Source organism: Pantherophis guttatus, chromosome 12, assembly GCF_059756535.1.
Source record: "Pantherophis guttatus breed Tessera chromosome 12, ASM5975653v1, whole genome shotgun sequence".
Classification (NCBI taxonomy): domain Eukaryota; kingdom Metazoa; phylum Chordata; class Lepidosauria; order Squamata; family Colubridae; genus Pantherophis; species Pantherophis guttatus.
In genome coordinates, this window is record NC_142074.1 from 7,637,121 (window position 1) to 7,653,184 (window position 16,064).

A 16,064-nucleotide genomic window follows, 5' to 3' on the forward strand; every position below is an offset into this window, starting at 1 on the left:
GCACAGGGGAAAAACAGACACTACCTTCCTAATGTGTCCGTCACTCAGAACCTTGGTTTCAGAACTGAATGTTTTTTAATTTAAATTTTAAATTTTTTCAATACAGAAAATTAAAATATAAACTCTGAAGGAAAAAATGGAGGTTTTATAAGGACAAAACAAAACTAATTAAAGACATTAAAAATGTGGATAGAAAACACACAACCCCCCCCCGAAACAGATATTATCCAACCACTGACAAACATATTGCTACAACAAAAGCATTTTTCCCCTTGCAAGTTAGGTGTCAGATTTATAAACTTCTATATCTATTTGCAACCAAGCTGACCTGTTTTACACAGAACCAAGTGTTTCTATTAAGGAACAAAATCTTACTGTGAAATTGGTCATGTATGTCCATTTAGATTAGAAGGATACACAAAGTTTCAGTCTAGAAATGTTTGCCCTTCAAAGCCCCAGTTCTGAGCTCAGGAGGAATTCTTCTCACTTTATCAGAAGCATTCTGATACATTGGCTACCAGATGTTTTTTATGTTGAAACTGTTTTTAATTGGAAACTTTCAAAACAGGCAAGCTCAAGGCTGAAATATTTTGAGTTTGCACATAGCTTTGTACACTACTACGTTTTGGACCAGAATTCTTACTAGCTTGGCCAACCACCAGACATCAATGCTGCAAAAAGATAGATTGAGTAAATATACTTCTAAAGACAGGAGTCCAGACTATCCACTCCAAGTCAAAATCTTATAAAAAGACTAAAATGTCCAGTTGCTAACAATTCTCTCTCATTATACTTCCAACTCCAAAACAAAACAAAACAAACAACTTTGTGCAGAAGTTTCAGAATAGCAACTTCTGAAAAGGCTTACTTGTTTCTTGGATTTTACCATCCCTTTTACCATTATCTGACCAATGGTTCATACAAAGCAGTGTTTCTCAGCCTTTTAAAATCCACACCCCATTTGAAAATCAAAACTTTCACATCCCCCTTCAAACTAACTGCCTCCAATAATTTCCTTCAAAAACTTAAAATGATCAAAATCCCAAAACTAAAACAGAAAAAACCAATTTGTAATTTTTGTTGTTCAGTCATTAAGTTATATCCGACTCTTTGTGACTCCATGGACCAGAGCACACCAAGCTCCTCTGTCCTCCATTGTCTCTTGGAGTTTGCTCAAATTCATGTTCCTTATGTCCATGACACCATCTAGCCATCTCATTCTCTGCTGTCCCCTTCTCTTTTTGTCTTCAGTCTTTCCCAGCATCATTGTCTTCTCCAAGGCATCCTCTCTTCTCATTAGGTGGCCAAAGTATTTGAGCTTAGATTCAATATCTGTCCTTCCAAAGAACAGTCAGGGTTGATTTCCTTTAGGTTTGGCATTTTAATAAACCCTATTTATTTTCAACTCCAAATTGGCTATTGCTTTTTAAAAGCATAGCCTTTTTCATTCCTACTTCTGGATTTCAGCTTCTCAACTCTTCTCTTTCCTTCCCTTCCCCACCTTTTAAAAGAGGAAAGGACCTTTTTGAGATCTCCACGTTCTCTTGAGATCTTGATATCTCAAGAATCCGTAGTTTAAAGAATCCCTCTCAAGAAATGAAAATCAATACCTCAGAGACAGCATTTTATATAGATGTACTTTTTAAAAAAAAGGTAAATAGAAAACAAATCAATACATATAAGTAGCAGAGGAAAACAAGCAAGCAAAAAGGACCTTAGATGGAAAAACCACTGTACCTGATTGGCCTGAGAAGTTGAAAAGTCATCATGGAAAGAATTCATCAGGAAGTTGAAACACAGCAAAAATTTGGAAGAACGCCGTTAGGGTTAGGATACAAAGGTTAATACACAGATGTTTGAACAACACCCACACAAATTTTTCTCAATTTGTGCTGGACTAGAGCTCCCAACAACCAGGCAACCATGGCCTTGGGAGGTTCCATAGAGGATGACTGGGAACTAAGTTCAATGCGTATGCTAGAAAGGCTGATCCATTCAAAAGAGCGGGCAACCATCTTGACAGAGCCACCATTGAATGAATGATTTATCATGGATTCTAGTTTGTGTTATCTACTTCAAGAGGGGAATAGAACACTTACACCAAAGAAAGTGGAACAGACATCATGGTAATGTTTTCCAGTGGGCCATAATCACCAGATTAGGAAACAGAATTAAATATAGACATTCCTAAAATGGTCTCTTATTAATGACATTAAATTAAAATTTCCTTATTTTTTTGACTTCAATAATAGGGTAGTCACCATAATTATAATGGTCTATGACCTCATCATCCCTAGCCACTGATTATACTGGTTGGGACTTTGGAAGTTTCAGTTCAATTATTTCTGGAAACCCCAGAGTGAGGGAGGTGGAGCAGTGGTGTACTGTATAGCTCAGTATTATTTTTGTGGTTTATTTTTAATATTTTGGAGGATCCTCTCCTCCCCCCTTTAAAACAAATCTTCTCCAAAAAAAACCCCACCCATAATTACATGATGCTAATACCAACCAAGGAAAACATTAACCAAGAAGGATGTTCCAAGGCTTAAGTTATCAAAAATTGCATCATTGCTAACTTACGTAAACAGCAGAAAAAGCTAAATTTTGGAAGAGAAGGATGAGATGACATTACAGCAACATTAACAGCGACAGATGAAGCTGATGCAGGTTGATATTGTTAGTTAAGTTTTAGCCAGGCATCAATTTCCACAAGAGAAAAGACAGGTAAATAATACCCAATGATACAAATATTTGAAATACGCAGAAACAGTGGTCCCGTGGGGGAAAAAATAAATATGTGTAGAATAAAAAACTCATCAGCTATGACGTGTTGGGGCAGGTCCAGTGCTTAACAGACAGGTGAGTGAATGGTAGTTCAAGTGAGAGGATGCAGATTGTAGCTGCATCTCCATTAATGGCTGTGCTACATGCAGTGATTCATTTGAAGTGCTTGAATGCATAATGTAGGGAGGGGAGGACAATCCTAAGAGACCCATTTCCAGTCCTCAGATAAAATCTTGAGAAGATCTGCAGAGCAGCAGAGACCCACAAGATCAGGGAACTACTCTAAATATCGGTCTACATAGTGGCTAGCCCTGATGATCTTAGCTAGTTTGGCTAATGAAACATCTGCAAGAAAACAAGCAAACTCAGAGAGCACCAAGGCCCCCTCATGTCAACCCTGAGCTACAAATATTCTCCTTTATTAGTAAAATAATTTCTATTGTTACGAAGAAAGCTACATGTCCATATCCATAGGATTAAAGTTCAATTGGAATAATTGAACCTTTTCCAAATACTAAAACTGCCAACCACACACTAAGGAGTTATTTTCGGCAGTCATCATGCAATCTGATGCAATGGACAAGTGCCAAATGATTAAAATATCAAACATATCCCCAGATAGCTATAATAACACCCTGAAGATCTCTTAAGTTCTCACCTGAAATATTGCCACAAACTTTTGCAAGAATCAAAACAATCAGAACAATAGAATAACAGAGTTGGGAAGGACCTGGGAAGAGGGGTGAAATCTAAAATTTTTCCCTACCGGTTCTGTGGGTGTGGCTTGGTGGGGGGGGGTGTCCTGTGACTGAGTGGGCGTGGCCAACTCAAAGTCACTCACAGCCACGCCCACTCAGTCATAAGACCCCCTCCCACCAAGCCACGCCCACAGAACCCAGTAGGAAAACTTTTTAAATTTCTATTCTGCCGGCGTGTCCTTACCTTTCTCCCGCGGCTCCGCACCCCCGCCCCATTCCCTGACTCCTACTGCCCACCTTTCTCCCACAGCTGGCTGTCAGAGAAGGCATGTGCCCGAAAGGTACCAGAATCGCTCACTCTCCTTGGTGAGTGAGAATGAGAGTGAAAGTGAGAGTGAGCGTGTGCAAGCGCACACCGTTTATTTAATTCACGCATCAGCGGCAGGTTGGGTGTGTGCTTGCACAGCCAGTGCGTGGACCAGAGCGGCTCATTCAAGAAGGAGAATGAGTGACTCCGGTACCTTTGGGGCGCTTGCCTTCCCTGACAGCCAGGCGCGGGAGAAAGGTGAGCAGTAGGAGTCGGGAATGCACCATTTCCCGACGCCGGCCTTGCCGCGGAGCCACTGCCGCTCACTCTTCACCACGTCGCTCTGCCCACCCGCCCCATTCCCTGGAGTCGGGGAATGCACCATTCCCTGACTCCTACTGCCCACCTTTCTTCCACAGCTGCTGTCAGGGAAGGCAAGCGCCCGAAAGGTACCGGAGCCACTCACTCTCCTTCTTGAAAGAGCCGCTCTGGTCCACGCGCCGGCTGCGCAAGTGCACACTGTTTATTTAATTCAGTGGCAGGTTGGATGTGCACTTGCGCAGCCAGCGCGTGGACCAGAGCGGCTCTTTCAAGAAGGAGAGTGAGTGGCTCCGGTACCTTTCGGGCGCTTGCCTTCCCTGACAGCAGCTGCGGGAGAAAGGTGGGCAGTAAGGAATGGTGCATTCCCCGATTCCGGGGAATGGGGTGGGGGGGCAGGGGGGGCGGAGCCTCCAGCTTCCATTGCTACCGGTTCTCCGAACCACCGGCCATCATCGCTACCTACTCGCCCGAGCCGGTCCAAACCGGGAGCATTTCACCCCTGCCTTGGAGGTCTTCTAATCCAGGGGTCTCCAACAGTGGTGGGTTGCTCCCAGTTCTGTCCGGTTCTTTAGAACTGGTAGTAAAAGCAGCAGGACGCTCCGCCCACCTGCCCGGACATCATAAATGACGATCTGGGCATGCACAGAAGCACAAGCGTGTGCTCCTGTTACAAACCGATAGTAAAGGTAAGTAGAACCCACCCCTGGTCTCCAACCTTGGCAACTTTAAGACTTGTGGACTTCAACTCCCAGAGTTCCTCACTGGAGGAACTCTGGGAGTTGAAGTCCACAAGTCTTAAAGTTGCCAAGGTTGGAGACCCGTCCTAATCCAATCCCAGACTCAAACAGGAGATCCTATACCAGTGATAGCGAACCTTTTCGGCACAGAGTACTCAAACCAGAATGCCCGTGCATGTGCCGAAGCGCTGAAAACCTGAAGACCAGTGTGTGTGCCCACAGAGAGGGCTCTGCGTGCCACCTCTGGCACGTGTGCCATAGGTTCACCATCACGATCCTAAACCATATCACTAAAGCACTGTGAGGTTGGTGCTCTTTGAAGGCTTCAGATTTTATTTAGGAATTGCCACAGGTGCTACATTGCCAGGTCTGACTCAATGACCGTATGATCCATTGACATGGTGAACAGTTTTGCAGGCATTAGTAACTCTTTTTAAAATCTCTTTGCTCCACAGCCCAGAAATGAAAGATATCCTGTTGTCTTTTTAAAATAGGAACAATTAAATGGATATAATAGCAAATGAAAGAGATGCACAGTGTTGGGTGTACTTTTGCCACGTAGTTGTGAACATGCAGTGAATCTTAAATTTCCAGGCACAGATTTTCTTGAAAGAAATAGAAATAGGGAGCTCACATTTTGCAGAATCGTGGTTTAAAATCAACTTGTGTTTTACAAATCATGCATGGTGTACAAGAAGAACCAAATCACACTAAAATTAATAGAGAAGAGATTTTGGTGCAGTTTACCTGATAATGCTACTATTATGGCTAAGGGTTTAGGATTCAATGTTGCTCAAATTAAGACCCATTTAAATGCAACCTATTCTTAGAGCCCAGTAAAGTTCCTGTCATATAATTATTAAAGACTAACAATATCAGTTAACATTTATTTCTAACATACTCTTCAAGTGAAGCAAAATTGCATTCATAGAAAAACAATATCTAGATGTAAGTACAGATAGTTCTCGCGTTAAAACCATTTGTATCTTTTGTAGACCTCTACATATCTAATGAAGAACTTGTTTTGGTTACCCTGGAGCTATTGGTCATTTGAACAATGGTTTCATATTACAGGTAGTCCTCCACTTAGAACAGTTCATTTAGCGACCATTCAAAGTTACAAAAGCACTGAAAAAAGTGAGTTATGACCATTTTTCAGTACAACCTTTACAGCCACATGATCCCAGTGGCCACATGATCAAAATTCAGATGCTTGGCAACTGGTTCACATTTATGACCATGATCCCCTTTTGCGACCTTCTGACAAGCAAAGTCAATGGAGAAGCCAGATTCACTTAACAACTGGGTTACTAACTTAATAACTACAGTGATTCACTTAACAACTGTGGCAAGAAAGGTCATAAAATGGGGCAAAACTCACTTAACAAATGTCTGATTTAACAACAGAAATTTTGGACTCAATTGTGGTCATAAGTCAAGAACTACCTGTATATATCTATGGAGGATAAGCTATGCATCGATTGCATATTTTATCTTCTTTAGTTTATTTAAGATTGTTTTAATATTTAAACATTAATTATCCAATTTATTTAGCTCAGCTGAACTTTATGAAAAGCAACTCAAAGCAGGACCCAAAAACATTGCATTCCTTTCATTCCAGACTTTCCCAATCCAATTTTTTCCAGGTGTGTTGGGATTATAATTCCCAGCTAGATGTTGGCTTGGAATTCTGGGAGCAGGAGTTGCCAAAAGAGTTTGGAGAGTGCCAGGTTGGGGAAGATAAAGAATTCCCTTTCAGTAATTCATGCTGACAGGTCTAATTCCAATTGTCTCACTTACTAATTGGTTACTTGGACCCTTACCTGGTTGTCCTGCTGGTCCTGGAGGGCCAGGCGGACCAGGTGGTCCTTGGACACCAGTTCCTGGAATCCCTGGAGGTCCAACCAGCCCAGGCTGGCCACGTGGTCCTGGATCACCTAAGAAAAAGATTCCAAGAAACTAAATATTTCAAATGCTGCATAGGTTCTTAGAAATAACATACTGAAATATGCATGTCCCAACATTCAATGAACTCTGAAGTATCTCTGAAGCAGCTGGAAGGGCAAAGTTCCCTATTCATTATTGATTCTATTCAATGATTATTTTATTGAAAACTGGCTGGCCAGGAGAGGAAGGGAATATTTCTCTTTCAGAAATGCACCTACCTGGATCTTCAGTGAGACACCAGCCACGACTCCAGAGAAGGCAGTAGAGTTAACCAAGGTACTTTTGAGAAGATTGACCATAGTATCCTTCTGGACCACCTTCAAGAGTCAGGGTGGGGGCATGGTGTTGCACTAGGTTAGGATGTTGGGTAAGCTGGAAAATGGATTCAGATTCTAAACATGTTCATATTTGGCCTTGGTTTGTGCTGTTTTTTTAATTGTGTTGTATAGTTTCATGTTTCATATTTATCCTGTTAACTGACCAATCCAGACTTACATCTGCAAATGAGGATGGATGGATGGATGGATGAATGGATGGCAGACAGATGGATAGATAGATAAGATAGATAGATAGATAGATAGATAGATAGATAGATAGATAGATAGATAGATAGATAGATAGATATAGACAGAAAGAAATAGATGGACAATAGGTAGAATCAGACTTCTAGACCTAGCAATGTTTGTACATTTAGAGAGAGAATCACATTTTTTGAAACTCAATCTTCTTCCTGGAGTTCTGTTCTCATCAACAGGCATTGTCAACTGTCACATTTGACAGCTGTATTCCAGTGACATCTGGAGGACAGAGTTTGCTCTACTTAGAAACTGATTCTCTTGACCTTGTCTGGAGTCAAAACTAAATAGAATGGGTAGGATAGGCTCTTAGCCAAACCAGATCAAGAGGAGGTAATGAAGATAATGGAAGCACTATTATCAAAAAATCCACCTGGCCCTATCCGTGAAACCATCAAGAGTGGAATGTAAATCAAAGAAAAAAAATTATGTTGTCTTAAGTCAAAGGAATAAGGTTTAAAAACCTTTCTTTCATTACACTCCTTATAACATTAGTTTTACAAGTCTATGTTGCCTTTTCCCATTGTAATACTTCTCCACAGCTATGAAGATAGGTTCTAGCTAGAGCAAAATATGGTTTGGAGAAGAACATCAGGGATGGTTTCAATCCTGGCGGACTGGTCAACTGAAGATCAAGTTTTGTTGATTCAGCTATCATGCTGAACTCATATTGACCCTGATCTGATCTGATTCTGCATGGGTCCAAAAAAATGCAAAACAGTCTACAGAAAACCAGAAGACAGCCTTAAACCGAATCCCTACATTTAAGTCACACTCATCTGAATTGACTGGTGGCACCACCAAGTAGCCTCTTTTGTACCTTTAGTTCCAGGAACTCCATCAAATCCTGCCCGTCCTGGGGAGCCAGGGTTTCCTGGGAAGCCAGGCACACCTTTGGCACCTTGTGCTCCTTTGAAACCTGGGGGACCAGGTGGCCCTGTGGGGCCTGGAACGCCAAATCCTCGCTCTCCCTGAAATGTCAGATAGCAAAAAGTTAGTTCAGAATATTTTTTCTCAACTCTGCAGTCCATCCTATGCTTCCTACTGTTGTATTTGACTGCCTTGCTTACAAAGAGAGGTCTGTAAACAACTAAACTGTTGTTAAATAAATAACTAAATAAAGAATAAATGTTAAATAAATAAATAATAAATGTTGTTAAATAAATAACAAAATAACTGTTCAGATATCACACGTCTTCATAATGTGACGACAACCTAGCACAAGATTTATTCTGTCCAATGTGCCAATAGGTGGATAAAAAAATTAATTTAATTATTAAAATTTTAATTTTTAATTCTACAAGTTTAACTCTAACATTTTAATTTTTACATGCTGTTTTTATACAAGTAGTCCTCAACTTACAACCACAATTGAGCCCAACGTTTATGTTGCTAAGTGTCAAGTGAGTTTTGCCCCATTTTATGATTTCTCTTGCCACATTTGTTAAGTGAATCACTGCAGCTGTTAAATTAATAGCACGGCGGTTAAGTGAATCTGGCTTCCCATTGACTTTTCTTGTTAGAAGGTTGCAAAAACCTTCATGTGGCCCCGGGATACTGTGATTGTCATAAATGTGAGTCAGTTATCAAGCCTCTGAATGTAAATCAGTGACCATGGGAATGCTGTAACGGTCATAAGTGTGAAAAATGGTCATAAGTCACCTTTTTCAGTGCCATTGTAACTTCAAATGGTCACTAAGTGAGCTCTTGTAAATTGAGGACTACCCGTATTGTGATGTTTTATTCTATAGCACCCAGAGTGCTTTCTCTTTGAGAAAGGTAAGGAAATTCAGAAATATAAAAATAAAAAATAAAGAACTACATCAAACTTTACTGCTGCTTCTCAGATACTTGCAAGTGAATTTTAATCTCTGGGCTCTGCCCAAAACACCCCGGTTTCCATCGATATATCACAATGGGGGCAAATGGGAAACCTAGCATCTTTTAGTTCCACTGTAGGCAACCACAGTTCTCAGAGCTGCATGCGATCCCAGAAGGATTTCAAGCACTCTTTACCCACAGTTGCCAAAAAAATGTTACTATGGTTTCTTGCTATTTTGAGATAGGAAGCATGCAAAACCTGCAAGAGAAACCAGGACATTGTGGTTTCCACCTAGTTAGGTTTGCTGTGGCCTTTCACCAAAATCTTAAGGGTCAAGTACTAACAGCCATTGTAGATTTAGTTCTTGGCTCAGAATGATTCTGGATTTCCTTCACAGAACCAGGAAGTCTGATCAGTCTAGGAAAGGTCCAAGGCCATCTTTACATCAATTAATTCACCTTCCCTGACCTGATGCCCCTCAGATGCATTGGGATTCCAGTCCTTCAACATAGCACAACTATCTGGAACACACCAGGTGGTGGTGGAAGACAAAGAGGACCTTTTACACCAAAACAAGCAAATCTTCTCCACAAACCTTCTGTCCTTTCTCTCCAGGCAATCCAGGGGCTCCATCAGCTCCTGGTCTTCCAGAGTTTCCTGGAAGTCCAGGTTCACCTGATAAACCAGGCAAACCTTTAAAAAAAGATAAACAGATTAGAGGGCAATGACAATAAACTCCAACCCAATCCAATAAACTCTTCCCTTCCCTTCCCTCCCCCTGCCTCTCCCTCTCCCCCACCTCTCTTTCTACAGCATGCTTGCACTGTAGTTCAGTCATCCATTGGCAACTCCTGCTCCAACCAGTATATCACACTGCCTTTATAGAACAGGAATGAGACCAACCTTTGGGCCCTGGTGGACCTGGGAGTCCAATGCCAGGGAAGCCGGGTTCACCTTTTTGGCCGGGGATTCCTGACAACCCAGGTGATCCAGGCTGACCACGGTCTCCTGGTAAGAAATATATTTCAGTCATCAAATCCACTGATCACCCCTATCAGTAAACTCTGGTTAATGACAATTTCTCAGCCATTTTGATGCTGCATCCACCAGCCATACTGAATACTACATTCCAGGAAAGGAAAAAGAGAGACTGCTTGACTTTGCTAATTACTGATCAGCAAACTGTTGATGGGCAAAGCCTTAACTTATCCACAAAACCCAGAAGAGAAACTCAGGCAGATGACCTGAAGGTATCCATCTGGCAGCAGCTGAGACTTCAAAAGGTGAAAAATATTTGGGTGTCAATCTCATGCATTATTTATTTATTTATTTATTTATTTATTTATTTATTTATTTATTTAATCAAATTTCTATACCGCCCTACTCCCGAAGGACTCAGGGCGGTGAACAGCCAAGATAAAATACAGATAATACAAATATTAAAAATCTCTTAAAATTATTAAATATTTTGGCCGAAACACAGATTAAAACACCCAATTTATAAAGTCACAAATTAAAAAATTTAAAAAAATTTAAAAGAGGGGAGTTAGGCCAGGCCAGCTTGCGCAGGTCTGGGATCCTCCGTATCTCTGGGGGGAGCTCGTTCCAGATGGTAGGTGCCCCCACAGAGAAGGCTCTCCCCCTGGGGGCCGCCAGTCGACACTGTTTGGCCGACGGCACCCTGAGGAGCCCCTCTCTATGGGAGCGTACTGGTCGGTGAGAGGCTGTTGGTAGCAGAAGGCGGTCTCGTAAATACCCCAGTCTGATGCCATGGAGCGCTCTAAAGGTGGTAACCAAAACCTTGAAGCGCACCCGGAAGACATTTTTGTCTGCATGCAGACAAAAGAGGAAAAATTCTTGCAGTAGACTCCCCTGAGCACATACATGCCATGAATTCACACATGAAAGACCCCAATCCAAGTAGGAAAGGGGAACCAGGGAGAGAATGTAACCTCTTCCTCACCCTCTGCCCACTCAAAGTGGGTAAAACTATATATATAATGATACGAAGATTCTACTGAAACATCAGCCTTAGAATTTTTAAGTTGGAGAGTACTATCCAAGGTTGCTCATTGCGATATTGTGCATTAATTCACTATTTTACTTTCTTGGCTTTCTTATGATATTTGTTGTGAAGTTCTCTTTCTATTCTCTATTGACCTTTGTCTTGGGGCTCTTTCTCTGGATGGGCCTTCTTTGTCCTCTACAATGAAGCAAGTAGAAATGTCTAACCTGCAGCATCTTGGCTACTCTTTAACTTATCCTTAGCCTGTCTCCCATAACACATGCCTGACCAATTTGATCTTATGGAGTTGGTGCATTCTGGGTCCCTTTGATTAAACAATGCATTTCTCAGGATTCTGGAATTGTACCTTCTGTAGGAGATGACCAGGCTGAGTCTGAGGGAGCGGCCAAGTACGCAATCAGTCTCAAATCCCTTCATGCCAAGAGATCTACTATAAGTCCAGCCCACCTTGAATTCCATTGACTCTTATCTCCTGCCAATTTGCTTTGACTGTTAGTAGTTCAGATTCTTGTAGAGAGCATTAGCGTTAACAGACCTGTAGTTATTTGAACTTCCTTGGCTCCTGATTTCTTGTACCTGACACCTTCTCGGTACCAGTGCTTATCCATTAGAATGAGGTCCCTTCAAGATTCATATGACCCACACTCTGCTGTATTTTTAGAAGAGCCATGAAGACTTGCTCTTCACCCAAGCCTTTGGTGAGGGAGAAGGAGACCCTTCGCTTCATGGTGCTTGCCAATTTTTATCTTTTATTGTAAATTCTTGGATTGTTGTGAGCAGCCAGGCGTTCTTCAGGTTTAATAAATAACAGGTGGATAAAAAGGCCAAATCCAGTCGAAACATCTGGCTAATTATACAACCAACCAGGGTAACAATTCAGAAAACTTCCTGGTCTTCCATAATTATACTAAAATTGGGACTAAGAAGAAGTGGGTGGTTAGAACTTAACCTAAAATCCCTTCCTCCAGAAACGAAACAGATTTTGTTATGTTGTCAGGAAATATGGCAGCTTTTTACCTGGAAAACCATCTTCCCCATTTCTGCCTGGGGGTCCCGGAAGCCCTGGAGGTCCTTTTTCGGGAACAGATTGTGCAGGTTCACCTTTGGGCCCTAGAAGTATCAGAAAAACAGCAAGAGGAAAGCTGCTTATATTTCATAACAAAACTCAAACAGAATGGGACTATCGTCCCATATTTTGTATTCTAGATTCGTCTTCCAATATTTTTTGTTGGTAGGATGGATTTGCACTTCCTCTAATAATGTAACCTGTAGGAGAAGAAGAGGCTGCAGGGTGGGGTTAAATGTATCATCAGTTTAGAATCAGTACATTGTCACAAAAAACTTTAAGTCCAGCCTCCCGTTAATTTCATCACCCTCATCTAGTGCCAATTTAGCTTTGATTGTGACAAGATTCTTGTACAGAGGTAGTAATAATAAACTCTTCTGTACTTTCACACATACATCTTGACAAGGTGCAAAGCCATCTGAGTTAAACACTGTTGACCCTCCAGTTAGATGGAGTGCAGGACTTCAAACTCCTCTCTTCTGTTGAAATAAATATTCCAGACAAATGATGTTTCATCAATCTGAGTGTCAGCCGCCAGCCCCTCCAGCAGCCGAATCAGAGGAGGAAGAGGCGTGGGAGTCAGGGTCAGCATTAAGGCAACCTGAGAAGAGGGAGGGACCGAGGGAGAAGAGGGAATGGAGCTGGCAGAGACAGAGAGAGAGAGAGACAGAGATGGAGCCTGGGCCGTACATCAGCCCTCAGATGGAGAGTCAACAGCCCCCAGGTCTGGAGGTGGCTGATGAGGAAGAGGAGGGATAGCTGGGTCCAGTGCCTGATGCGCGGATGCACAGAAGGCAGAAGAGAGGAGAGGAGTGGAAATCCATGGGCCGATCCTCAGGACGGAAGAGCCACCTCTGCTAGCGAACCCCACTTTAGCTCTGGTCATAAAAGGCAGGGCGCGGAGATGAATAGATGTGGCAGACAACTATTCATCTCCCTGCCGGACAGACTTGTTAGCCTGCGGTGAGAGAGAAACTTTTTGCCGGGGCTGCTGGCACTCCTAATAAAGGAATCTTTGAGTTAACTTCAGAGGGTTTGTCGTGTTTGGAGAGCTGGGTCAGAACACTGAGCAGGCAGTTTGTAATAGGCATCTAGGAGGAAGGTACCTACCTGGAGCACCTGGCGAACCTGGACGTCCAGGAACGCCTTGAAGCCCCTTTTCTCCTGGAGGTCCTTGCGGTCCAAATCCGGGAGGGCCTGGAGGCCCTCGCTCTCCACCAAGCCCAGGAAGACCTGGATCCCCAGTAGGCCCCCGGTCTCCTTTGAAAGCAATGCTACCCTAGGACAACAACAACAACAAAAGACTGTCTTGATTAAGCTACCATAAAACCGATAGGTTGGTTTCACCATGATCTAGTTACTTGTAGGATCACACACTTTACTGACCCCAAAGCAACCCATCAACACACCAAGTCATTATGCCGTTTACTAGGCAAGAGGTGAACCAGGTGTTCAAAGGCAATAGGAGTCTTTGAGTCATTGAAATCCAAATGTCTTGCCCTTGAAACATGGTTATTATTACTATTAAATTTACTTGCCACCTACCTTGCCATGGGGCTACTTTAGATGGCTCACAGCCATACAAAACGAAGAAATAAAAAGGAAGCTTAAACAAAATGAAATTAAAATAGAACAAGAAAATTAACAAGAAAAAAGAAAACAAAGAAAATACATTAAGTCATAAATAAATAAAAAGCCATGGTGGCACAGTGGTTAGAATGCAGTATTGCAGGCTAATTTTGCTGACTGCCAGCAGTTCAATCCTGACCTGCTCAAGGTGAACTCAGCCTTCCATCCTTCTGAAGTCAGTAAAATGAGGACCCAGATTGTTAGGGGCAAAATGCTGATTCTGTAAACCGCTTAGAAAGGGCTGTAAAAGCACTGTGAAGCAGAATATAAGTCTAAGTGCTCTTGCTAAAAAAGATGTGAGTGGGAGGAGCAGAGAGTGGGGGTGGGGAGATAGATTCTGTTATCAATCTAGCAGCCACCTTCAGAGTCAAAATTCTCCATTGGGTTCCCAGGCCAATTTGCAGAGCCAGGTCAGAAAGATAGGAGATTGTGGCCAAATTTTACCCCAGAGGGCAGGATGCTCCAAAGGGCAGGGGGGAAAAGCAGATACTCTGAATTTGAAATAGGTTACTTTGACAATTCATGAAAAGTTTCAAGCTTGAAATGGTCTCCTTCTCCTTCTTGAAACACTTATTCAGTTAGAGCGGTCTCAGGGACAAATTGTTTCCAGAATGGGCACTCTGGGAAGCGTCCGCACATAATTTGGTACCAAGTTTCAGTTCAGTTCCTAAAGAAATTTTCTCCATCAGCACCTAGTTATTCCCGGGATATTAGACTTGGAAATTCCTGATTGAGACTTATCATCAGAGGATTCCAAAAATTATGCCACCTTCACTGACTTACTGGCTCGCCCTTGGGTCCAGGAGGACCTGGGAATCCATCTTTCCCAGGAGAAGCATCTAAGCCAGGCAGCCCTGGAGGACCTGGGAAACCTGGATTTCCCTTTTCACCTTTCATTCCAGGGAAACCAATCATGTCACCTGGATCACCTTTAGTACCAGGACGTCCAGGAGGACCTGTAGGGCCGGGAGGACCCTAGAGACAAAACAAGAATGATTTTAGTCTTTAGGATTGCAGGCTTTTGGTCCTTTGCTCTCCCTCCATTCCTAGGCAGGCTTCTGCCAAGAACACTCGTGGTCCTTACTTGAGGCCCGATAGCTCCAAACACACCAGAAACACCTTTGTCACCCTTTGGCCCAGGAAAACCAGGAGCCCCTGGGATCCAAAACAGAAAGAAGAGATTAATGGCACAGGAAAGAAAACATTATCCCCAAGTTCCAAATTTTGGGGGAATTTCCAGTGGTGGGATTCTGCCGATTCTAGGGGGTTCGGCCGAACCCTTTGTTAAATTGCTGGCTCGCCCCGCCCCTTGCCCCACCCCTCCGCACCACTATTTATTGCCAATAAATAGTGGTGGGTGAGGGGTGGGCGAGCCAGCAATTTAACAAAGGGTTCAGTGTTTTTTTGTAATTTTATTGGCCCGTGGAGCTTCAGCATAGGCTAATTAGCCCTTGCTTAGATCGGCTCCCGAGTCTCAGTTGATTTGCTCTCAGCTGTTTTGCTCAGGGCTCTGCTGCTTGCTTGCAAAGAGTGCTGATTTTTTTCCCCCTAGCTATATTGAAAAACGAAACAGAAAGTAAAGCAGGCTGTTGGCTTTGCACGTTGGAAAATTAGGCAGGCCTTTTAGAAAAGCACCATTGGGACAATCATGACCTGGATGATTGAGAATCTCCACAGATATTATCCTCATGGCTGAGTCCATGTTAGCCTGCAGGGCAAGGAGGGGCAACCTAGGTCCACAGCTGGTAATACCTGGTTTTCCAAAAGTGTTACCCAAATCCAGCAGCACACTCCAAAATTGCTTGCAAGGTCTTTACTGACCACAGTCTATTTTAAACTTGTTGACACGGATATGGGACTTAATTCCTAGAATACCCCAGCGAGCATTCTGGGAGAAGATGTCCGCATATCCTGAAGTGGACAATTTAAAAAAAAACATACTGTTAACAGAACCCAAAAAGTTTTTACAAGACTCTCTCCTCCCATTCTCTGAGAAAACTGGGTATGCCTAATATTTCAATCTTATCGGTAGCTACTATTATGGCATTCATTTCTTCTTCAATCCTACATTTCAATTTAATGCAAACAGAGGAAGCTGAGTTGGTGGGCAACTCCATGGGGAAAGTGTGATGTATTCTCCCACAATACTTTA

The 16,064-nt window shown here is 42.6% G+C and overlaps 1 protein-coding gene across 1 annotated transcript in view; it reads right to left on the minus strand.

The window, feature by feature from the left end:
- Positions 1 to 16,064, minus strand: part of COL4A5 (collagen type IV alpha 5 chain) — a 133,426-nt gene that overhangs the window by 36,419 nt on the left and 80,943 nt on the right. The window contains exons 23-30 of the mRNA XM_034435040.2: positions 14,997 to 15,067; positions 14,696 to 14,887; positions 13,394 to 13,562; positions 12,235 to 12,327; positions 10,095 to 10,199; positions 9,787 to 9,884; positions 8,190 to 8,340; positions 6,671 to 6,784 (exon numbers count right to left, since the gene is read on the minus strand). Of these exons, the coding sequence (XP_034290931.1) occupies positions 6,671 to 6,784; positions 8,190 to 8,340; positions 9,787 to 9,884; positions 10,095 to 10,199; positions 12,235 to 12,327; positions 13,394 to 13,562; positions 14,696 to 14,887; positions 14,997 to 15,067 (993 nt within the window). The remainder of the gene's footprint in view (positions 1 to 6,670; positions 6,785 to 8,189; positions 8,341 to 9,786; positions 9,885 to 10,094; positions 10,200 to 12,234; positions 12,328 to 13,393; positions 13,563 to 14,695; positions 14,888 to 14,996; positions 15,068 to 16,064) is intronic.